General features: G+C 44.5%; 5 protein-coding genes across 5 annotated transcripts in view; 3 read left to right on the top strand and 2 right to left on the bottom strand.

The window, feature by feature from the left end:
• Positions 1-315: 315 nt before the first annotated feature.
• On the bottom strand, positions 316-3,046 carry cetn4 (centrin 4). The gene is made up of 5 exons (XM_076048086.1): positions 2,819-3,046; positions 2,402-2,557; positions 2,194-2,322; positions 1,671-1,808; positions 316-577 (listed from the first exon to the last, which is right to left on the bottom strand). Exons 1-5 carry the CDS (start codon positions 2,819-2,821, stop codon positions 488-490), a joined length of 516 nt encoding a protein of 171 aa, XP_075904201.1. The 5' UTR covers positions 2,822-3,046; the 3' UTR covers positions 316-487.
• A 35-nt stretch (positions 3,047-3,081) lies between these two features.
• On the top strand, positions 3,082-5,564 carry bbs12 (Bardet-Biedl syndrome 12). The gene is made up of 2 exons (XM_076048085.1): positions 3,082-3,290; positions 3,712-5,564. The coding sequence occupies exons 1-2, from the start codon at positions 3,245-3,247 to the stop codon at positions 5,526-5,528; spliced, it is 1,863 nt and encodes a 620-aa protein (XP_075904200.1). The 5' UTR covers positions 3,082-3,244; the 3' UTR covers positions 5,529-5,564.
• A 1,178-nt stretch (positions 5,565-6,742) lies between these two features.
• fgf2 (fibroblast growth factor 2) lies at positions 6,743-17,220 on the top strand. The gene is made up of 3 exons (XM_076048213.1): positions 6,743-8,613; positions 10,796-10,899; positions 14,371-17,220. Exons 1-3 carry the CDS (start codon positions 8,436-8,438, stop codon positions 14,554-14,556), a joined length of 468 nt encoding a protein of 155 aa, XP_075904328.1. The 5' UTR covers positions 6,743-8,435; the 3' UTR covers positions 14,557-17,220.
• On the bottom strand, positions 15,571-22,702 carry nudt6 (nudix (nucleoside diphosphate linked moiety X)-type motif 6). Its single transcript, XM_076048212.1, has 5 exons — positions 22,307-22,702; positions 21,298-21,501; positions 19,393-19,448; positions 16,402-16,456; positions 15,571-16,158 (listed from the first exon to the last, which is right to left on the bottom strand). The coding sequence occupies exons 1-5, from the start codon at positions 22,557-22,559 to the stop codon at positions 15,770-15,772; spliced, it is 957 nt and encodes a 318-aa protein (XP_075904327.1). The 5' UTR covers positions 22,560-22,702; the 3' UTR covers positions 15,571-15,769.
• A 38-nt stretch (positions 22,703-22,740) lies between these two features.
• afg2a (AAA ATPase AFG2A) overlaps positions 22,741-23,715 on the top strand; it is a 100,368-nt gene continuing 99,393 nt past the window's right edge. Inside the window, exon 1 of the mRNA XM_076048210.1 lies at positions 22,741-23,439. Within this exon, the coding sequence (XP_075904325.1) occupies positions 23,268-23,439 (172 nt within the window). The 5' untranslated portion in view covers positions 22,741-23,267. The remainder of the gene's footprint in view (positions 23,440-23,715) is intronic.

Below are 23,715 nucleotides of genomic sequence, written 5' to 3' on the forward strand. Positions count from 1 at the left end.
TCCTTTGGATAATGACAAACTCGAAACAAAACAGTGAGAGTGACTTTTACTGCGAGTTACTCATCGGACGTTCAGAGCTTCGTCGACAGAGATCGAAATCTGGTTAGTCGACGTCGACAAATGACTCTCGCCGTCTGCTCCGCGACGCCTGGCCACCGATGTCACAGGCTGCCTTCTGCAAAAGTGTGCAGCCAGGTGCACGAGGGGGGGGGGGAGCGTCTTGGTCTGACAGCGTCGAGCTTGCACTCCCCCGTGTGAACACGGTCGACGTCTTAAGTGATGGAACGAAGAAGGAATAGTCTACCCAAACGTCACAGGATGAAATAGATTTATTGGTCTCGAAAAAGCTGTGCAATAACAAAGAGTTTGAAAAATATTTACACTCAGAAAAGCAGAAAACAACTCTAAGGTTTTTTTGGTTGTTTTTTTTTTTTATCTACACACTCACAAGTGGATACATTCGGGAAAAGGTGTCTCGAGCAGGCGGTCAGTAGAGGTTTGTCTTCTTCATTATCCGCAAGAACTCCTGCTCGTTGACCTCGCCGTCTCCGTCTCGGTCGGCCTCGTCAATCATTTCCTTAAATGTATGAGAAAAACAAAGCCTATTACAGGATGTGTCTTAGTTTTGGGTTAGAGACGGCTGTGGAAAAACCCTCACTCCCACTTTGATCAGTAAAGACACACAGCCAAAACATATACTTTATGGAGAAGTGGCGCGCGCAACCGACTGCAGTCGATGTTTGTTGTGAAAGACACTAAAGCACCGGGAGAAACTGCGACCCTGTGCGGTGCGAGCTGAGCAGGTGCCGACTGTCGACCACCTCAGAGAGCCACGGTGAGCGATGAACCAACTGGTTTTGAACATTTTACACTTTGTCTAATATAGGAGTGTCAAAGTGAAATACACAGTGAGCCAATATTTTAAAAAAAATGGACAAAAAAGAAAGTAACGATGAACCTTTTCATATGGACCCAAACAACATCGAATTCAACACTGAATATGAAACAGGCAAAGCCTAATACTATATAATAAATAACTTAATATTGCACGGTTAACACATCAAAATAAGTAAAATGTAAAAAAACAATAAAAATCTATGCCTCTTTATTTACTTCTGATTTAAATTTCAGCAGTAACCCTTTTCCACAGGTGCCAAAATACCAGCAGAGCATTCTGGCATTTGTGGTATTAGTTGTACATATGCTGTATAATACCGGTGGGCCAGCTCCAGTAGTCATTTGGTATTTCCTCGTGGGCCAAATATAATTACACTGTGGGCCAAATTTGGCCTGCGGGCCAGATGACACCATTGGTCTAATTTAGTGTTTCTCAAGTGGGTGGCGCCCCCACTTCCCTAGGAGGGCGCAAAACATGAGGTGGTGAGGTTTGATTTGTTTATTTGCAAAACAGAAATGACTAAGAGAAAAGTGAAATGACTGTTAAAAGTCATTTGCACAACATAAATGACTAAAACTGATGAAAGGAAAGTTATATATATATGTTTTTTAAATGTTTTAATAAAGTTGAAAACAGCCCATTTTGACAGAGAAAAGCCTGAGAGCCAATGGTCTAATTAAAGGCAAAGTCGGTCCGACTTCTCGGGCACCGCAGCAGCTAAAACTTGGAGGCCCTGCAGACTGGAAGCAAAGTTGCTCCTCGTTATTCTTACCTGAATTTCTTCGTCTGTGAGGTTTTCTCCCAGCTCCTTTGCCACCCTCTTGAGATTTTTGAACGAGATCTTCCCCGTGCCGTCGTCATCAAACAGTCGGAAGGCCTTCATCACTTCTTCTTTGGAGTCCTTTTCACTCTGTCAATAAATGGGGATCAGCCAAAAGGTCTCTACTGTCTCTACTAACATGCATGCATGAGCCAATGAATGAATAACAGCAGGAAAATACTTCATACAGTGACCAATCAGATGCATGACTTGCCGTTAGCACATGCGCCTGCTTTCTGGCCATGCAATTTTGGTCTCACTGTCACAGCTTTGCAAAATAAAGGTGTTGCATAAACACAAACCCTTGCGTTCTTTGAAAGTGTAATTTTTTTTTTTATGAATTAATTACAAAATCAGTGCAATTCCACGCATTTGTTAATTGGTAAACAGTGCGTTTTCATTTCTACATGTGAACAAAAGGGAAGAAAAGTTGTATATAGTTGTTACAGGGGGCCAACTGTTCACCACCACTCACCATTTTATACGTCATCATATTGAGGAAGTCGGCGAAGTCGATGGTTCCGGAACCCTCTCTGTCGATGTCTGCAATCATTTTTTTGATTTCCTCCTTCTTTGGTTCGAAGCCAAGAGCTCTCATGGCGACCTGTGGAAACACGACACTCAGTGCGCAACCTTTGTGCAAGTTTTTAAACGACCACACTCAAAATTTTGAACACACGAACCTTCAGCTCCTTCACGTCAATAGTTCCGGTTCCGTCCGTGTCGAAAAGATCAAAAGCTTCCTTAATTTCCTGCCTCTGCTCGTCCGTCAGTTCAATCTTGGGTCCAGTCTTCTTCCGCTGGCCGGCCGAGAGAACTGTTTTACGGTAGCCCGTAGCCTAAGAAGCAGCACATGGAGAGGATGCAAGTCGTCACTTCAAACCGAGGTTGTGTAAGTTGACAAAACACAAATTAGCCGCCTCGAAAATCCTGTTAGCCACCTAGCCTGCTAACAGTTCATTCACGTGCTACTGTACGACACCAAAAGTTTGTACGTTGAACCACCATTTTCAGCAAAGTGGGTATTTCCCTCACTGGATTGCGCAGGGTTGCATTTAAAATTCACGTTTATGACCAAATAACCAAAAACAAACAATTACCATTTATGTGAAGAATTCAAACAGAAGTTCCTTCCGAGTTTCACGACAAGCTAGAGCGCCCGCAACAGTTTTCCTCCTGTGGATTTACTTTTCCGACTGTCTCCTTCTACTTCACGAGGTTTACAGCAGCTTGATGACAGCTGGCTTCCAAACGGTGACGATATATATATATACTTTTTTGCCTTTGTTTACCGACTTTTAAGTTGGATTTCTAAACAGCAAGTTCTGCTGTCTGAAATGTCAACAGACGGGTTACGACGGACGTGAGCCGATGACACCAAAGGCAGCCAATGGGAAACGCGAGTTCAACGCGGTGTGATAATATTGTCCAATTGCAGCACTGAATGGGCGGGACAACGCGCTGTCTGCCAATGACGGGCTCCGCTTCGGAACGTTTCCCGTTTCCTAGCAACAAGGAACTCACGCATGCGCCCTAGACGGCCCAGCCGGACTGTAAAGCTACACAGAAGAGGTAACGATTCAGCTTTGCTATGGTATTTTATCAATTTAAAATTACCTTAACAGGTATGTTCATCGGCTCACCTCACCGAGTTAGCGGTAGCCAAGTTCATGATCGAGCGAAATTAAGTAATAGTCGAAATGGAGGTTGTTAGCTTAACCCGCAAGCTGCTAGTAACAAGGCAAGTTTTGTCCGTCACCGTCGCGGAAACCTGTTGCTGTAGTTACGTTAATTTTGTGCACAGATTTTATACCATTTTAGTTGTGTTATTATTGAAATAGTCCACATGTGTATCGTATTACTCTCCACAGTACTGAGGCAGCGTGAGGTTAAGCTCTACGTTGCATTTTTATTCCCACAACTATAGTGTTGCACTACACGTTGTTCTCTGATCACGTTGCTCTTTTTTTTTTCAACTGTTTTGCATTTCAAGAAATGCAAGGGACTGCTGTCATAAATGGAAGACAACATGTCGGGCTGCAGAAGCTGTCGGCGCTCGCGGGAGTCACACATTCCTTCCTGGGACCCGTCAAAAAGTACAAGTTCATTCAAGATGACACAAGCGAAGAGTCGACTCTGGTGAGTTCCTGTCACCGCGTCTTTGAGAACCTGGGACTGACCTGTGCTGCTGGCCAGCTCGTGTGCGAGACAATTCAAGCCCACCACAAAGTCTACCACACGGGGTCTGGATGCCTGCTGTTCCTCGCAGGTGCATGGAGTCAGGCTGCTCTGGACGGCCTTCAGAGAGGCATTTCAGTGGCACACATTGTCTCTGCGATGTCCGAAGGGTTGCAGATTTGCATGGATGTTTGTGGGAAGAGAAGCATCTCCACCGACGGACTTGGATTGAAGAAATCGGAGAGCAGGAAGCCCTCTTGCCCTCTGCAAAGGGCAACCAAGGCCCGTTCTAAAGGACTCAGGCTCAGTAGACATTTCTGCGAGGCCACGCCTGAAATTCCTGTCAATCAGCCTAAACATCCAGACACGGTCCACCTCGCTGAGGGGTTGAGCCACGGATGTCCCGATGCAATGAAGTTAGTCGTCAAAGCCTGTCGATTACAGTCAGGAGACAATCTGCAGAACGCCACCTTGTTTTCATTGGACAAGGTACTGACTTGTGCACTGCCCGGTTTACCTGAAGATCACACGAGCGTCGTGCCGGGCTGCATCGTCCTCGTGTGCACTGAAAGAGCTCTGATTGCACGCCGACTGGAAGGGCAGCAGCTCAGCGTCGCTCTGATTGACGGAGATCTGAAAGACGCGTATCGCCACCTCGGCTATAACAGGCCGAGCGGTTTGACCCGAGTTGGCGAACCGACAACTTTGCCAAGTTCAAGCAGGGAGGAAAGGTGGACGGAAAAGGTTGTGACACGTCTGGCAGAGCTGGGAGTCAATCTCGTATTAGTCACTGGGCTTGTTAGCGAGCAAGTGACGGCGCGCTGCTGTAGACATCAAATACTCGTGGTGGAAAAAGTCAGAGCTTCCACTCTGAAGGTCATTGGTGATGCGAGCGGCGCCGTCCCAGTTACTTACGCCACCCAGCTGAGCAGGCACTGCATCGGCTCTGGCGTGGACGTTGCGATATGGAGAGAGCTCGAGGGCGGCCAGCGCGGTAATCTCACGGTGGCTGTGAATGTTTCCGTGGGAAGGAGCGAGCTGGTCACCGCCGTGCTCACAAGCTGTGTGCACAGCAAGCTGCAGGCCCTGGAGGACCAGTTTTGGTCTTGCGCTCATCGCCTGCATCACGCGCTAAAAGACGGAGCCGTCCTGCCCGGCGCTGGAGAGACAGAGATGGTTTGTGTTCACCACCTTCGGAAGCAAGCGGAGGGTTCTGGCTTCGTCCAGTTGACCGAGGCGGGAGCACCGGATCCTCTCCGGGCCGTGGTGTTACACCTCATGGCAGATGGTTTGATAGATTACTTGTCCACCGTCATGGTTAACACGGGGAAGTTTTCAAAACTTGGGGCCAAGACCGTGGCGAACCAATGTCTGCAAGGCTACGATAGTTTAACTGTGGCCTCCAACGTCTTGCAGCATTTCTCGCAGGGCGAACACACGGGTCGTGTTGCGTCCGTGGAAACTGAATCCTGCAACTCGCCGTCGTCACGTGTGTATGACTGTTTGAATGTGAAGCGGGAAGCATGGAGAAGAGCCCTGGATCTGGTTTTCCTGATTCTCCAGGCTGATGCAGAGGTCATCACAGGTGTCGACCGACAACGTGATGGTGAACAAGATCTCATGCACTTATGACCCAGCGTAGTCTTGACTGTCTACATCTTTTTTTTTTTAAAGAACATCTAAAAATACTTTGAAAACATTTGTACTTTTTAAAATAAAATAATAATAATAAAAAAATTGTGTATTTATTGGTCATTCATAAATTAAACGTTTAACAGCACTGAAGAAAATATCTTTCCATTTTGCACCACTAGGGGGAGGCAGACTATTTGAAGCATGGGCATACAAGCAACACAGTTTTGGAGAATACCGCATCAGTTCCAATACGTTTCATTTATTTGCAAAAAAGAAACCAAAAAAGTTATTTTTAATTAGGTTGTGTCCGAATTTGGGATTGCAAAGACAATGAGCATTACTTTCAAATGTTCTTTCAAGCAGTTTTCTCTGTTCAACCAAGGACAACCGAAAGCACATGTCTAAATCTGTCATCACCAATTGCCTGAGGTGCAAAAGAAGTGTTTTCTTTAATTAATCATCCCTATAACTTTTTTTTTCACATTATACATTCATGATTTCAAGTCAATTCAATGCAGTGTTCGTCAAAGCTTAGAAATGTCTCCAATGTATATATATATATATATATATATATATATATATATATATATATATACATATATATATATATATGTATATATATATATATATATATATATGTGTATGACCCTGTCATTCAGCCCTGAACGCTAACAATTAGCTCATTTATAAACATCAACATGAAAATACGTAGAAGACCGCAAAAAGAGGAAGGTTCTCTTGACAGTAAGTCATTCTATCTTTAGACTCTTTCCTATGTTGTGTATGTTGCATCTCGGAGGTGTGAACAACGTGTGAGACATTCCATTTCCACTGAGATCATCAAGGGAGACTTCTTACTGCATTCCAAAAATAGTTGAGCGCACTCAAAAGGAACCCAAACAGCCTTGACCCGTGCTTTACTCAGCACTTGTGGCCAGGGGAAAGTGGGAGTTGTGACATAAGAAAGAGTCAATGGAACCGAACGCATGCACAGTTTTCATACATTACAAAGTGAAAGTTACATGGGTTTCCTGAGCCACCACAATATTGAAAGCAAATGTTTTTTGTCAACAACAATCTGCAAATGCTACACCAGAGAGGTTTGGTACAGCTATAGCAGCCTCTGTCTTTATTCCTTTGAAGCTTATTGAAAGGCCATTGTAGCTTTTTTGGAAGTTCAAAATCATAATTCTGGCTCTTGTTTCGTTCCTGTCTTTGAGGAGAGAATTCTCAACTGGTGGCGGTTGTGCTTAAAACCAATGTATTTTACACAAAGCAGTCGACTAGACAGTGGAAGTAGGTACAGCATACCCACTCTTGACCTCTTGACCTCCGGGGAGAAGTCCCGCTCAGGCCGTCACTGTTACCAGTGATGAGGAAGGCGCTGACAGTTTCCAGCGCCATTAGGAAAACTTAAAAGTGTGGACTGGAAAGCAACTCACAAGAAAATGAGGAACATAGTGACAGATCAGAATCTCCCAATCAGCTGAAGACAGGTTGAGCTGCTATGGTATAGTGGGGAGCAACCAAGAGGAGGAACGAGACTGCTTTTCCCACACCAGAGGCGGTTGGCAGTGGGACGGTGGGCTTGGAAGCCCAACCAGGAGGTGACGATAACAATCTTCTGTAATGATGGAAGTTGGGCGGAAGGGGGCGTGTGCCTTCTTCTGGATGCATGAAGCAATTAGGAGGGATGAGCGGTCCCGCCTCCCATTCAACCAAGAATTCCCTGGACAATGATGACATGTTTGCGTGCGCATTCCTCCCCCAGATGATTAGCATCTTGATGGCGACTGAGTCTGAATTCAGCTAATAACCCATCAAAAAAGGGTGCAAGCAACCAAAAAGGGTGCGCGTCTCGTTCATTGAATGAAGGCTGTACTGTTGGTGTATTTTCTATAACACGTGGGCCAAGTTTTTATAGATGCAAGTGGTAGTGGGTTTGATTATTAGTTCACAACGGCAGCCTGTTTTGTGATGTTTGCGCCGATGAAGAAAGTAAACCTGTAACAGCCCAGCCAACAATCAGATCATCTTGAGGGTCACTTGGGGAAAAATTGTTGGAAAACCAAGTTTCCGATGACCGGGGACCAGCACTGTTCATCTTAAAATCTGTTCTGCGGCCCGAGTGGTGTTGAAAACAATATCACATGTTCTTTGACATCTGCCAGTCCACCGACACACTGCAATGGTTCGGAAATGTTCCTTCTCCTGAGCAGAGCTGCCTGGATGAATGAAAACACTGGTTCTGTTCACATGCCTGCCACTGCTCCTGCTGCTCCAAATCCAAGTTGCACGCCCCCTTTCTTCCTCCTCCTTCTCCTCCTCTTCCTCCTCCTCCTTTTCTTTGCCTGTCTCCTTCTGGGTTGGCTGCTTGAATTGGTGAGCAGCGGTGGGCGTGAGCATAAGTGTGTGTGTGCGTGTGTGTGGTGCTCCTAGGGCGCATGCGAACTGAGGCCCAAAGGGGAGAGGGAGCCTTCCACCGAGATCTAAGCCAGCTGCCGTGATTTTAACACACACTTCGTTTGCAAGAAGATTGAAAAAGACAGGGAGCGGTGCCAGCGGAAGGGGGCCCAACCAGTGCTCCCAGTGCAGAGAGAGCGCGGCTACCTGAAAGCAGAAGCTGGTTTGGAAATTTGGCACCGACGAGGGGCGTTTGCGGCGTCATTTTGCTTCATTTGGACCTTCCAGCACACACACAAGCACGCACGGGGGGGAGGGCACACGTTGCCCCGTGTGAGGCGCCGTTCAAGGAAAGTGACCCCTGAGGTTAAGCAGTATCAGTTTGTGGAGTGGAGGAGGGGACCAGGCAACAGCCTGTTGGCTGGGAGGGAGGTGGGAGGCCTCAGTAGAGCTCCTGCTCTGTGCCTCGACGAGGAGACGAAGCAACGGTCGAACGAGGAGATGGCCACGGGAGAAATCACCACGCTTCCCACCACACCTGAGGACGGCGGCAGCGGCGGCTTCCCCCCCGGGAGCTACAAGGACCCCAAGAGGCTGTACTCTAAGAACGGGGGCTTCTTCCTTAGGATAAAGTCCGACGGCGGAGTGGATGGGATCCGGGAAAAGAGTGACCCGCACAGTGAGTCCCGCACTGTACACACACACACACAGCTTCTTTATTCTCCATTTTATACAGAAAAGAAAGGCAAATCACACTGCGAAAAAAAAACAAAAAAACAGAAGCTTAATGGCTGTGAACTTTAACGGCTGTCTGGGTTTATTGCTGTGTTTGAAAAGTGCGTAGGCTCACTTACGGAAAGTGTAATAAGTGGAGCTGAAGACAAGTATGTGATGGAACATGTTTTTAGTAAATGTTGATCACCACGCTGAGTCACAGCCATTCACTCTCCTCTCAGACACACAGACAGACAGACAGACAGACAGACAGACCGAAAGCTTGACGTCACGCCGCATCAGCCTCCAAACCAAAATATATGTATTCCCTAATTACGAGGTCCGTGACAGTTATTACGGAGGTGCTGATATTGTCTGAAAATACATCAATACCTCTTTAAACCATGAAGATCTCAAAACGAAAGAGGGTCTTGGCTTTTTCCAATGGTTTGTTTCTTTCTAAAGATGGCACCTATTAAATAAAGCACATTCAATAGTTTGTTTGTCTTCTCCACCCTCACCCACCCCATCCCTCACCACCACCTCAGTATCAGGGCATTTACACACGTTGCATCAGAATGTGGGATCGGTTGAGGATAGGCTCCTTTTTTTCCCCCCTCAGACATGTTTCGAGAGAGACGTGTGCAATATTTCAAGCAGGTTGGCTGATATCAAACGGCCATGTTTAAAAATTCAGTCACATTGTTTTTTATTAGCCTTGAATAGGTGTCCAGAACCAAAAGAAGACCCCGCAGGAAGTCCTTCATTCCTGTGACCATCAGTCTCTACACTACCCTCACAGTCATCATCACCTTTTTTTTAATTGTTGTGCACTGCTTAGTTTTGCACTTGTGTATAGGCTTTGTTCTATTAGTCAACATAGTTACTTCTATTTAAAGACATTTTACGACAAACTTGTCATTCTAGCCTTGTTTATTTATTAACGCTGTTGATTTCTTGCCCCGACTGTTTACTTAGTTGGTAACTTCTTTGGTTTCTTACTAGAAAGGACTTCTGGAAGTAATTCCACCTGGGGATTAATCAAGTAGTCAGATTCTGATACAGATAACGTGGCACAAGATCAAGCAAAGGCTAGGACATTGTATACTTTGCACAGAACAGAGGTTACTGTGATCCTACCCATGGGTTTTGTACCCAGACTCACCGAAAACGACGCCAACCAGAGTCCTGGCTGGTGTCACGATTTTTTTTCCCCCGGTATAATGTTTCCAGTGGACATTCCAGAAATGGTTGCCTGTCAGAGAAGCCAAAGACATTAGCTGAGAACAACAAAAGGGTTTCCTGTATTTACAATGACTGTGAGACATATTATGTCCAGTAAACAGTGGCCGCACTCCCATCGATTCTCCCCCCTTTTGATCCTCGGCTCGAACCACCCAGGCGAGACCGTGTTTAACCATAGGCAGCTGCAGCGTCTATCTAGAATTCCTGTCGCGGATTAGTCTTCAACAGATCATACCAATTAACCTCTGAAGGCTTCTGCGTTCTTTTAGGTGGTCTGGTTGCATGCAAAGAATGCCGCGTGTTTGCGAGCAGATGATTTGGGTGCACACTCCAATCACGTGGCGTGCAGGCCCCGCCAGCGCCGAAACACAGTGTGGTCTTCGGCTTTTGCAATGCATTTGGCTGATCACCAGCTTAAGCCATTCATTCATTAGTTTTGATGATGGATGTTTTTTGTAACCACAACACTAACCTCGCCCACCTATCCAGGAAGTGAGGAAAGGGTTGCATATTTATCTCAACGCACATGAAGAAGAACAAATTCAAGGGAGATATGTAGCTTCAGCTAATTATTGTTATAGTGTTTGGTGTTTTTTGTCTCTTACTACCATTTTCTGAGTTAAAAAAAAAAAAGACATGACACGCAACTTAACTAACGCTAACTAACCAGGCAAATGAATGATGGCCCCTAGTGATTAGTAATGCCTCGTCTCAAGGCATCAAGGTCATTAACCACCTGTTGGCACATTCTTTTTGATTCATCAGCTAATTCTTCTGCTACATAAAAATGTATGCAGATGTTGTTACAGTCAATGTCAATGTACATGTCCATCATGCAGGGTGTGAATAAACCCTGGGCTAATCTGTGGTCTTTTAATCCCGTCTCTCTGTTTTTCCCCTAGTAAAGCTCCAACTCCAGGCGACCTCAGTTGGGGAGGTGGTCATCAAAGGAGTTTGTGCAAACCGATATCTGGCCATGAACAGAGATGGACGGCTGTTTGGAGCGGTAAGTGGTCATTTTTCTGCTCGGCAAATCAAGATAAATGGAGGTCTTGTGAATGGCAACTCACAACAACAAAGTCTTTTGCTTCATAACTATGTTTTTCCTCTAATGCGCCATATCTTAGAGGCAACAGGAGGGCTGGTATAATGTGGGAATGTTTACCTGTAACTACACAAACACTTCTCCAGCAAAAGAAAATAGGCCATTTATACTCCTGCCACGGTCAGCACTTATTTCAAAAACAATGACAGGAGTGTCGGATCATTGAAACATCCTCTCTCTTGTGATTCTTTCGCTGGTTTAGATCATCATGTGACTGGGCGAGGTGTCTTGTAGTATCTGAACTTAGGTATATGTACTTGTCTAGACTAAGAAGTGACCCTGGTGCACTTCTTCACATAAGGCGTCTTTGTTTCCATATGGCGCCTCCGGCAAAGCGGCCTGGTCAGTGGACTTCCTGTGTCCACTGCCATCGAATCATAACCAGACGGACACCGGGGGTGCAACTAAGGAATGTATACCTTCTCCCCCATTCCGAGTATCTTCATCTCGGGTTACTGGGGGTATAAGAGGTGATGTGAACAAAGGATCATTGGAGTTGCTCACATCTGGCCAAGAGACATCCCCGGGCTTCCACGGTGCCTGTTTGATTCCTGACTTCTTTGCAATAAGCCAGCTTTTATACAACCAAGTCGGTGTCAGCGAAGACTCCTTCAACATCTACATCCCTCGAAGCCACCTGAAGAATTCACCACAGTCTTCTTACCATCAGTTTGACCATTTCTCCGTTTTGTTCCGCTTGCGACTTTTGTAATCTCTTCCTTCGTGTTGACGCTGCGCCAGCCAGAGCAGCTCTGGCCCCTTGTCATGGCAACACATTCTCAGGCATGACTGTTGTATTACGTTACATGACTGGGAGTTTGATTCATGTGTATGTGAGTGAGTCTTTAAACATTAAGTACAACAAGCTTATATTCCTGTTATTGCCATTTCCTGTTGGGACCAGTTGTAAAGAGATTGAATAATGTCAGGGTGACTATTATTCAAGTTCACCATGATGTTTTGGTGACCTCTATGTTAAAAAAAAAGATAATAAAGTCGGGTCTGTGGAAACAGGATATTGGACAGGACTCCTTCCAGTAGGTGAATGTTTGCGAGGCAAATGTCAGTAGGCTGCTAATGGTGATTTTATTCTGTGGAGTTCTCCAGGGACAACCAGGCAGCTGTGAGGGTGGATGGTTGAGGAGGATGTTTGAGCAAGACTCTGTTAAACAAAGGATAGGAATGTGGGGATACGTCAGGGCGTTCTTCAGAACTTTCACCAGATGGGACAGTGGAATTTATTTTACACGTCACTTTGAGCGTCATTCTGGAGAAACGTTAGAGACGCTCGCAAAAATCCCCTTAATAACCTTTCGTCCATCTATTCTCATCTCATTGTGTCACATTTAACCACCTGCCAATCCAGTGAGTTCGTAACATTCGAGGCTTCCTGTTGTTTCCGTCCCATTCACTAAACCAAGGCCAGTCAGAAAAACTTTCAGTGCCATTTTAACCCCACTTTATCAGACTGTATTGTTCTTGGCTAGGGCTCAACGATTATGGCAAATAATCTCATTGCGATCTCCCCCCGCCCCCCTCAATATTGTGATTTAATTTGCGATTCTTTTTTTATCCTTCCATCATGTACTTTTCCACAAACAAACAAAAAATGATATATATTATAATTAACATATCAGATTTATTATACACAAATTGTTATTTTTTTATAGGCTAGGATAGGCTAATGTTAAGATAAAAGCAAAATGAAGCATGAATTAATATGAAAGACCCTTTATTTATCTACTAGTGTTTTTGTTTTGTTTTGTTTTTTGCAAGACATCTTAATAGGGCTGAGAATGATTTTGTTTAGGTCCACACAAAGCACAAAACAGCGACAGCTTCATTCAACCGATGCTAACACGCTAGCAGCGTTAAAATCGCTATAAGGAGCGAACGTACGAGGCAGCGGTTCGCTGCCAATGAAGACAACTCCGACTCTAGTGGTCCTTGGTGCTTCGGTACTCGTTTGGCATTTTATTTATTGATTTATTTTTTTCAAATCTCTCCTGACACTGTTTTGCTAAACTACGGCCACCAATTGGTGGCAACCATGGAGGACTCCGCTACTTCTCCTCAACAAGATGTGGATGGTCATTGATGGCTCAAAATGATTCAGACTGGAGCGTTAAAAATAAATAAATAAATACATAAATAAAAAATTGATGTATAAGAATTCAGACATATCGTATATATTACCTTGCGTCAGTGAAAACGCTTTTCTTGATATTCTGCATTGTCATAAGCGGACGTGAAGCGTTGATTCGTTTTCCAGAGTGGCCACAGTGTTGTCGCTCCCAGTGGTCGTGAAGCTGTGAGGTGTTTCGCTGTCTCATGTGGTTTGGCGGTTTTAGGGCTCGTCCACAGTCTCCAAAGTTGGCAGGAGACGTTTCCGACCAGCTGGAAGCTGTGCAGGCTGCCACCCGAAGTGCCTTGTCTGTGTGCGCAGTTTTGTGTGTGTGTGTGTGTGTGTGTGTGTGTGTGTGTGTGTGTGTGTGTGTGTGTGTGTGTGTGTGTGTGTGTGTGTGTGTGTGTGTGTGTGTAAATCCCTGATTTAAAACACAAACGTTACAAAAACGTAAAATCTTCTTACTGGACGGACCAGCATTAGATGTTGTACTAGTCTGCAGTACATAAATAGCTGAGACCATCAAACATGCTCACTGTTTAATGTCTAAAAGGTCTCTGGCAGTCTTGAGGTTCTCATGACTACCACTCGCCTTGAAAACAGAAACTAAAACAAAAGCCTCTTGTTGTACAGGGTGTAGCGCAGTTTACGCCCCAATGATTTTTTTTTGTTGTTTTTTTTGCCAGACATTCAGTAAATTAATGATTTCTTCATGTTGTATCAGAACAAAAATGGGAGCATAAAACTGAAATACAGCAAATGATCTATTAGTTCTTTAAATGTTCTCTGAAATCTTCACTAATTCTTTAAGCTGTTATGTAAACATAAAAAAAGCTGACTGTTCCTTAAAAATTAAAGGCAATTTACAGGTTTTTGTGAATTCCATTATTATTTATTAATAACAAGACATCATTATCATTTCTTTTGCACTTTCAACAAATTAAGTTTCACAAAATCATTTAAATATGACCTAAATAGGAAAAACAAACAGTTAAAAGCATAAAAAACAACACAGATCAATTCCCTGTTGATTTTGTCCAGATATCATGTAGAAAACATGATTATTGGTAAAAAAGTAAAAAAAACAACACACTTGTATCATCATACAGACTGATGATTATTGCAGGTCCCATGTTTAGATTTACAGTCAGAACGGCCATAAACTAAATGCTTCTTTGCCTGTGTGTACCTGGGATCCATTCAGAAAATTCAACCTTTTCTTCTTTGCCCCTTCTTCCCCCCTACAGAAACGAGCGACGGACGAGTGCCACTTCTTGGAGCGGCTGGAGAGCAACAACTACAACACCTACCGCTCCAGGAAGTACCCCAACATGTACGTGGCGCTGAAGCGGACTGGCCAGTACAAGTGCGGCAGCAAAACTGGACCAGGTCAGAAGGCCATCCTGTTTCTCCCGATGTCGTCCAAGTGCTGAGCGCGGCTCCCGGCGCCGGGCGAGGAAGACCAAGATGTGACGGCAATGAAGACCAAGTGGTTCGCAAATCGTTGCCCCCTAAAGATAACTGTGATGCTTTTACGACTGATTCATCCTGATATTTTATTTTGCTATCACCTTGTTCAGCTTCTGCACCCTCCAGCAGCGCCCACGCCTTCAGTATGAGCTCGGGCCTGCCTGTACACCACCCTGTTGCTATCAAAGTACTGCTGACTGTATTCAAAGTGCACCTCTGACATCACAAAGGGAGGAGGGATTTGTTTTTTTTTCTTCATTGTGCCGAGACCAACGCTCACTGTGGCTCAGCGACGGAGATTATTCAGAAATGTCGAGCTAACCAGAGAGGGAGGAAAGGGAGCAAAGAAGAAACTGCAGCGTTAACGATGGTTGTTGTTTTAAGTTCTGTGGAAGTCAAACTAAGTGCACTACAAACAAATCGAAACACACAAACTCAAGAGGTATTGTGGCGAGCTGAGGTTTAAGTTGTTGACCAAGTTGTACCATTCAAGAAGTACATCAGTAATAGTGATTTATCTTCTTACAATGCAAATAATCACAAGGAATCCAAAAAAAGGCAAAAAATTAAGCCTAACAAAAAACAAAAAACAAAAGATGAGGTAATTTAGAGATTGTAAGCTAATTCAGCTCGGCAGCTACGTCAATGCTGGAGTTACCGGCACTTCAAAATTCACCGCTGGCCACTTTTCAAAGGCTCAAACCAAATTGTAGCTTATTAACAAGCTGAAATTCCAGTATCTTGGGTTCCTACTATTTTCACAATTTTATTTGTTTTATTTTTTTCAATTTAGGTTATATTCTCTACTGAAGCGCATTGCTGCCACACTAGAAAAAAAAATAGTGCTCAATATCACGTTGTAACGTAAAACTATCACGTTAATTTGTGAAAGTTTTACAAAACATGATAGTTTCACATTATAATGTGATATTAAGCCCAGTTTTTTTTTTCTATTGTGGATGCAATGTCCTTCCGTGTTTTTCTCACCAGCCACACAACACAGCAAACGTAGTTCCAGCCTTGTAACAGTAACGCTGGTTACTCGTCACAGTCTCTGTGACATCAAGCAGGACTCATTTTATAGGAGTCATTTTATGCCTGCCCATGCATTTTTAACCGCACTTCTGGTGTAGTTTGAATCAGTCGCCTACAGGGCGGCGCCACCGCCGCTGACGTCTACCTGCAGGCATCGGCGTCGGCCGGGAAGTCCCTGTGGTACAACTGGTAGAACATCCCAGAGTAGACGGCCGGCAGCTCCTCCATGGCCAGGTCGATGTGGTGGAAGCCTCGCTCCAGGCCGCGCAGGAGCAGCCGGGCCACCCGCGACGTGATGGGCGTGGTGTGGTCCGTGCGGGCGAGCTCGGCCAGCTCCAGCCACTCACAGCGCAGGCACTCCTGCGTGCAGAAGTTGATGTCGTAGGTGAGCGGGCGGAGGCGGCAGATGATGTACATGTCGGACATGCCGAAAGCGCCGGGGTGGTTGTGCTGCTGCCGGATGCTGAGCAGGGACCTGAACTCGGAGCGGACCCCGGTCTCCTCGAAGACTTCCCGCACGGCGGTGACGCCTGTTGGGAAAATCACACAAGAAGAACACAAAAAGTCTCGTAATGGTTGACGTCGCTGCTTGTTAAGGGTGAAAACATTTCAAGCTGCTTTTAAAAAATGGTAAGAAGGGGAGATTTTTAAAGGAGGGTGAGTCATGCAAATATAAATATATCTATATCTGAAAGTGAAGGTCGCTACACGTGCTATATTAGTTTTTTTTCCTTCCTTCTTTCTTTCTTTGGCCCGTTGAGCTGGACACTCACCGATGTTTTCTCCCAGATCGGACAAACCGCCTGGGAACTTCCAAGCATTCTTCGTCTGAAAGGCAAGAGCAGAGTTTTCAATTGATCTTGAGTTGTGATGAAATGGCACTGCTGTAAATGTATCTTGTTGGAAAAAAAAAAAATCCCTATTTTAGACATACTGATTTTTGTTGTTGCAGAATTCAAAATTTTCATCCTTTTTAATTTTTCGGAACATTGCAAAAATCATTTTGTCTCCTGGTGGAAATTTAGCAAAACACTAACACGTCACATTACTTTTGACTTACACACAACATGTCGGAAACTCGGTGAGGACTTGTAGGTGAGAGGTACACTGATTTTTGCATTCAGTGGTCCGCGTAACCAGAGAGTAAACAGGAAACTGGGATATTTTTTTTCTCTTTTCGCCAGGATGGAAATCCTAATGAATGGCAAAGAACATCCATCATCCATTTATCTTTTCCTTCTCTGTTGTGTATTTAGGATCTCACTCTGGTGAAGTGACAAAACAACCACCACTTATCCTTGATATTTAAAGAGGTAAAATAACATTATGCTGCTGGTTAAGTTATGATATCAGTGTTGTGTAGAAATATATTTTTTAATGACTTAAAAATGTGTGTACGCTGCGCTTGTGTTTAGGAACCATGCATTGCTAGATTTTATTTTTTCTCCTCTTGTCTTGCTAAAACCTCAACACGGAGGGTCACAGATGCACTACAGCATTTATTTTTCATGTACTGTTGACAAAATGTCTATATTTTTGGAGTAGCTTTGGAAAAAAAAAAAACAAATAAAGAGATTTTCTGTAACTTTCAATTGCAATTTCTTTGGTCATTCGAAACTCCGCCACCCCCTCAAACCCTTCAAGGGCACTGATTGGTCCAGTCACGATCCTACTAGCTAAACACGATTCTATTGGGAGCTTGTCAAGATGTTTCAGAAGTTTCCTGATGTTGTCTTAGCAGCATGGCGGCTCACACTGAGTGCAACAGAAACATAACGTAACCGCCAGTGATGTGGTTTGCCTTTATTATTACAACTTAAATTACCTTCAGTAACAGGGTTACTATGATAAACAGGGTTGATAAACAGGGTTTATCATAGTGAAGCGAAGCTCCAGTGATGATAACACACCATTTTCTGGAAGTTCTTATCCTTTGAGGACCTGTGAAGTGTTCCACTCTGCCAGAGACTCTCTGCCAAAGGCCAGAACTTCATAAAGACAACTTCCAGTAAACAACTCGTGGAGGAGGAGCTGGAGGAGGAAGAGATAAAACATCTAGCGAACTCCAGGCCACTAACTGCTTCCTTCTGCTTCTGGTCCACAGCCTTTAGCATTAGCTGCCGTGTCTCCTGGCCGGGACGCGTTTAGCGTGTAGTGTGCAAAAACTCTCTGTTGGTTATTAACTGAACATCTTGACTCTGATCTTTGACCCTGATTTGAAGTTAACTCCTGCAGCTGGGTTTCAAGGGCGAGTTTTTAATGCTTAAAAGGCAGCTTAAGTAATAATGTTCCAACTTGAACGCACTATACCAACAGTATTCATGCAGTCAGACTACGGCTGGACCAATCAGCGTCCTTTGAGGAGAAAGAGGCGGAGTTCCGGACAGGAACAGAAAGCTGCGGTCACGTGACTTGCGAGCGGCACGAAGCAAAACAAAGCAGGTAGTGAGAGGAGTCTATGCTGCGACGAGCCGGACGGACGAAGCGACACGCAAGGAAAAGGTATTACCGGTTGCCACCAACTGGTGGCCGTAGTTTAGCAAAACAGTGAACGAACGAGTACCGAAGCACCAAGGACTACAAGAGTCGGAGTTGTCTTCGTTGGCAGCGAACCGCTGCCTCGTACTTTCGCACCTTATAGCGATTTTAACGCTGCTAGCGTGTTAGCATCGGTTGAATGAAGCTGTCGCTGTTTTGTGCATTGTGTGGACCTAAACAAAATCATTGTAAGCCCCGTTAAGATGTCTTGCAAAAAACAACACAAAAACACTAGTAGATAAGTAAAGGGTCTTTCATATTAATTCATGCTTCATTTTGCTTTTATCCTAACATTAGCCTAGCCTATAAAAAAACAAAAAAACAATTAGTGTATAATAAATCTGATATGTTAATTATAAAACAAATGATTTTTGTTTGTTTGTGGAAAAATACATGAGCGAAATATAATAAATAATTGCAAATTAAATCGCAATCGCAATATTGAGGGGGGGGGAATCGCAATTACAATATTTTCCATAGTCGTTCAGCCCTTGTGTGGATGCTGCAGTTTGGTCAGTTGTGACTGCCTCATTAAAAGCGGACCAAAGAACTATTCGCAATGAAGAACGACACCGTCAGTTTCGGTGACCCGAGGCGAGTGTTCCACCACGCGGTAGTGCTTTCTAACTTCTGATTATTTGTGCCGTGTTTTTAAGTTATTAAGCACCTCGTCGTAAAAACTACAAAATTGCTTTCGTAATTACGGCACAGCGGTGGAGTCACTCCTTGGAGAAAGGTCGCGTCGATGCAGATCCGGTTTTGAAAGAGGCTTATTGTGAGCGACCCGGCGCACTACAGCAGAGTCCTTTCAGGGCTGACGGAAACAAACTCTCACTAGGTTGCTTGAGCGCGTTGGGCCGCTGTAAACACAGTGTTTACACGAGGTTGGCCGAGGCTGCGCTCCAGTGTGAAAAGGGCCGAAGGTTCTGCGAGGCTCCATTGGGTCGACAGAGGCGATGCACAGCCCCCAAAATAAACAAGAGTTTGTTGGAGAAACATATCTGGTGCCTCGTCTGTTTGTTTTCACAGCCAGGGGGCCAAATTATGGAATTTAATCAGCAAATGTTTGTCAGAATGTGTTTAAAAAGTTAATAGTTCACAAAAAAAATCAAATTATCATATATTTTTTAAAAGGGCTAAATTCAAAATAATACAATTTACCTCATCCCACTTAGATTGTGGAGTAGTTTCTACAGGACAACAACCTTGGGTGACTCCGTACTGACCTTATTTCTGTCTTGGACGACCAGAACTTTTCCATTGGATTCGTCGACAACGGCACCTGGACGGAAACAACCGGTCAGACGTTAGTTTCAAACATTTTCCCGAGCAGCTTTGTGATAAAAACAGCTACAAGCTGCTTCTGCAGGGACTTTAACCGGAGGCCAACAAACCAGATGACAATTAGAATAACAAATCAAAGACTACAAGTCACAAATTCAACCACACGGGGCCATTAAAGCTCATTGGCTAATGTGATCGGTTGACTCCAGCAGTCAAAATCCAACTGAACGTGACTCACACTGCAGTACAGCGTCCAACATGATGTAACGAACCCGTTCTACTCTCTACTCTACGTTCTCGGCTTCCTCCTCTTTTGGATGCTGTTTTTTTCAGCAGCTGGTGACTAAGACCGTCTCATGTGAATGGGGGTGAAAAACGGGGGCCACCTTATTTTCCGGTGGCTACGTCTGACCGGGACGGGCCTCCTCCAAAGTGAATGTGTGGCGAGAGACGAGTCGACTCGAAAGGCCTGACTTGGACTTCCGTGTGGAAACTGATGTCAGACCCGCTCGCGCTGCCAAACGACGAGGCACAGAAGGGAGGCCTGCTCGCTGCGGAGGGAGGCTATCATTATGTCTCGGAAACAGAGAGCGGAGGGAGGTGGGGGGGTGTATGGGACTGAAGAATCTGGAGGCAACCGGAGGGGAACTGTGGGTTTCGTAGTAAGAGACAGAACTGTTTATCTTGTTGGTTGGCTTCCGAGCCGCAGTAAAACTTTGGTTTTCCTCGGCGAATTTATGTCATTTGTGAAAGTGCACCATGGGTTTTAGCAAATCCAGTTGACTGAAATGACTTGGTTAGGCTTTGATTGTTTGTGTTTGCTTGCACAGGATCTATCCCTGGTGATGCCACCCCCCCCCCCCCCTTAAAATATTCTCTCCACAGGTCAGAGTAAAAACTAATTAAGAGTGTGACACATCTTTAGCAGTTTGCTGCGTCCCACCTCGATGGCAGGCAGAGCGGGTATGTCTCACAGCCCTGTGAGAGAGGGAGCGACAGAGAGCAGAAGCGAGGACCCGAGCGAGCGTTCCATCGTTTATCTGAATTCATGTTGATTGAAGATTCTTGACCTTTGTTACATCAGTTTGTTTGGATACGCAGGGACTTTCTGAACTCCGGCAGACCAGAGGATGCTCTGGACATGTTCTGACATGATCGCCAAGCTCAGCCACTCAAATGAGTAAAACCGATGCTTTGCCCTCTGCTGGTTGAATGCGAGTATTGCACATTTATTTATTTATTTTGTTACACCGTGATGAGATATTTCAATTGTTTTCATCAGATGCCTTCAGCATCAGCCTTTGGTGTTGGATCCTTTTTTGAAACCCCAATTCATTGACTTTTACTAAGATATTAATTTTGTCTCACATTTTAAAAAGTTTTTAGGCTCTTATTAAATAGGTTATTTCTTCAATAACAACAATGAGTTGATTGGGAGACGACCATTTTATGTAATAACCAGTGCAAAATGCAAATTCTTATCTGGAACAAAACTGAAACATTCTGCCTTTAAATGACTGACGGTGGATAATTTATAAAGATGAACTGTATGTGCTCACATGAACAGAGTCCCCAGCAGTTGCACTCTCAATTGCAACAATTGCAATAATTAATCCGAGGCGACCAAAGCCCATAACAATGAGAAAACTTGAAAAACTGTACAATGTCAAAACTACTGAAGCACTCTGCTTCAACAACACTTTCAAAGTCTCGCCTGCTAACTGTCCACACTTTATCAGTGTTTCTGAGCTCATCATAGCGCCATCTGGTGATGATATGGTAGAATGCATTTGGAAGTGGAGCTCACGTTCAAGCTCACGTTTCCTTGAGTGTATTTCTATCTGTACCTGCCACTCCGACTTGATGGGTGGCGAAGCCTGGAAGCCTGCTCTCTCCTTCCCCCAACCACAGGGCCAGAATGGCGTAGTCATCTTTAGCGTGATGGAAGGCGAAACCGTGGGTGGAAGCGGCGGCGGCGCAACGACTCAGCGAGATGGGAACTCTGAGCCAAACCGCAGCTTTCCCCTCTGACTTCCACTGGAGCAAAGAGTCTGTAAAAAGAAAAAGAAAAAAAAAGAGAAGAGAGAGAGGCAAAAAGGTCAACATGGGCCTCCAGCAAGTGCATTCTGTTGTAATGACATTGGGGTTATGAACGAAGGACAACATGCAGAGACATCCAGGAAATGTTAAAGCGTGGGACTCTGAATTTAATCATGGAGACACAATGACAAGAAGCAGATGTTTAAACAGAAAAAGCTTGAGGGCACTAATAGATGGGCGCAATGCTGATTTCATGAGCTCTGTCCATCCCCACAGATGTTATAAAACTATTTATTTGTTTATTTAAAATAATAATAATAATAATAATAATAATTAAAAAAAAAGGATATTCTGATAATATTAAAATACATGTAAATGTTATCTTGGTTAATCTGACTAATGGCAACATGTGCTTGGGGAATTTGCTGAAATTATTTCCATTTGGAAAAAAAAAAAAAAAAAAAAAAAAAATCACAGAGTTTCTGTTAATGATGAAGGCGGACCAGAAAATGCTTAACTTCACGGCCATGGTATTTTGTTTCTCCTCCATTCTGTTCAGTAATCAATAACTTGGATTCTAATTTTAGCACAGTGCTGAATAGTAACGTGACCTGCTGGAGTGTTAATATTGTTTAGACTAATTGAATTAATATTTAGTCAATTTATATATTTTATATATGCACAATACACACACACACAAACAAATCTGGAGGTTTTTCTCCCCCTCAGTGGTATCATGCACAATCAAACCATAGATTCAAAATATATTTTCAGTGAAACTCTTGAAGCTACTGCCGTTTTCAGAGGAGCACCGACCTCGCAGCAGGGCGCTAAAGGAACCCTCGCTGATGTCCGTCGGTAACCCGGTCTCTGCCAGGTTCACCGTTACTCCGCCGAACCGGTCCACTCTTCCGGTGAGCAGGTCGGTTCCGTTCACTCGGTGCAGCTGGGAACGAACGGCGGCGCTCGTAAAAGCCCGGACCTCTGAGCGGGCCGGACCGGACGTCCTGCTACACAACCGTCCTGTTAGCAGTGGCAGAAACCTCCGACTTAAATTGCAAGCAGCCATTATTATTGTTGTTGAACTAACATTAGTGTTCTTAAAGGGTCGCTGACAGTCCAGTTGTCACCCGGCATGTGTGTCTGTCCTGTTACGTAAAGCTCCGCCTTCCAAGTTGCGTAAACACCGTAATTGCTCGCCGACTTGCGGACCGCGAGTTGTGATGGTGGGATCGAGACGAACTCCTTTTGCAAAACGCAAACCTTTGTAATATCAACACTATTAAAGGACAAACCAGCGTCATTTCACTTAAATCTAACCTTTGAAAGCCAGCCGTCTTGTTCGGCATGTAGACGAACAAAGATTGAGTCAAGCAGGAAGCATGGTCTCGCCCTAAATGAGTTGAGCTTCTGTATCCTTTACGACAGTAAGAGACCTTAAGCTGTGGAGTTTGTCAATGCAGTTATGCCTCTCTTTTCCCAGTGCAACATTTAGCTATTCATTGAAAGGTTTTGAATTTAAATCAACATAATTGAAATGTAAAATTCAACTGAATAATTGATAGACAAATTCAAACAAATATAATATTTATTTTTGACATACAATATCTAATCCATCTTGTCTTGTAAATCGTCTCCCACGAGTCCAAGCACAGTATACTGAGGTTTACGGTAGAAGGGGGGCGGGCGTAAACTTTAACCAGGAAGTTTATGTTGCCGGCCGCTCCATGTTTACGCATGCTGTCACGTTCACGTGGGGAAGTTTTTCGCAATTAAAATGTCCTCGAAGAAAAACAAAAACAAACCGAAGAAGTCGAGCGAAGCTGACGGTTCACTTCTGTCGAAAGATTCTTCAAATGACTCGTCTAACCCGCAGACGCCCGGCCATGAAGGAGGAGGCTGCAGAAATGTCAACAACACTTTCACCGTCACCGATTTCATCGACAAGGGTGAGAATCACAAATATAGATGTCCGAAACATCAAAAAGGTGAAGGCACTTGTTTATTTCCAACGTGGAGAAGTCAAACAGTGGGACCGGAGAAGATGCTCCTCAGCACTCTGATGCTCCTACCGGATGCTGAGGTTGCAGCTCTTCCTCCTGTTTAACCTGCGATGCTCCACCTGTGTGTCGTTCTCCAAGTCATGCATTTGCCATAGCGCATCTTATTAGAAAGGCACCCATCTAATCCCAAATTGAATTTGAACAGGCCAACAACAGCAAATT

The sequence above is a fragment of the Nelusetta ayraudi genome, unplaced genomic scaffold, assembly GCF_046127955.1.
Source record: "Nelusetta ayraudi isolate G7.1 ecotype Tasmania unplaced genomic scaffold, CSIRO-AGI_Nayr_v1 ptg000097l, whole genome shotgun sequence".
NCBI lineage: Eukaryota > Metazoa > Chordata > Actinopteri > Tetraodontiformes > Monacanthidae > Nelusetta > Nelusetta ayraudi.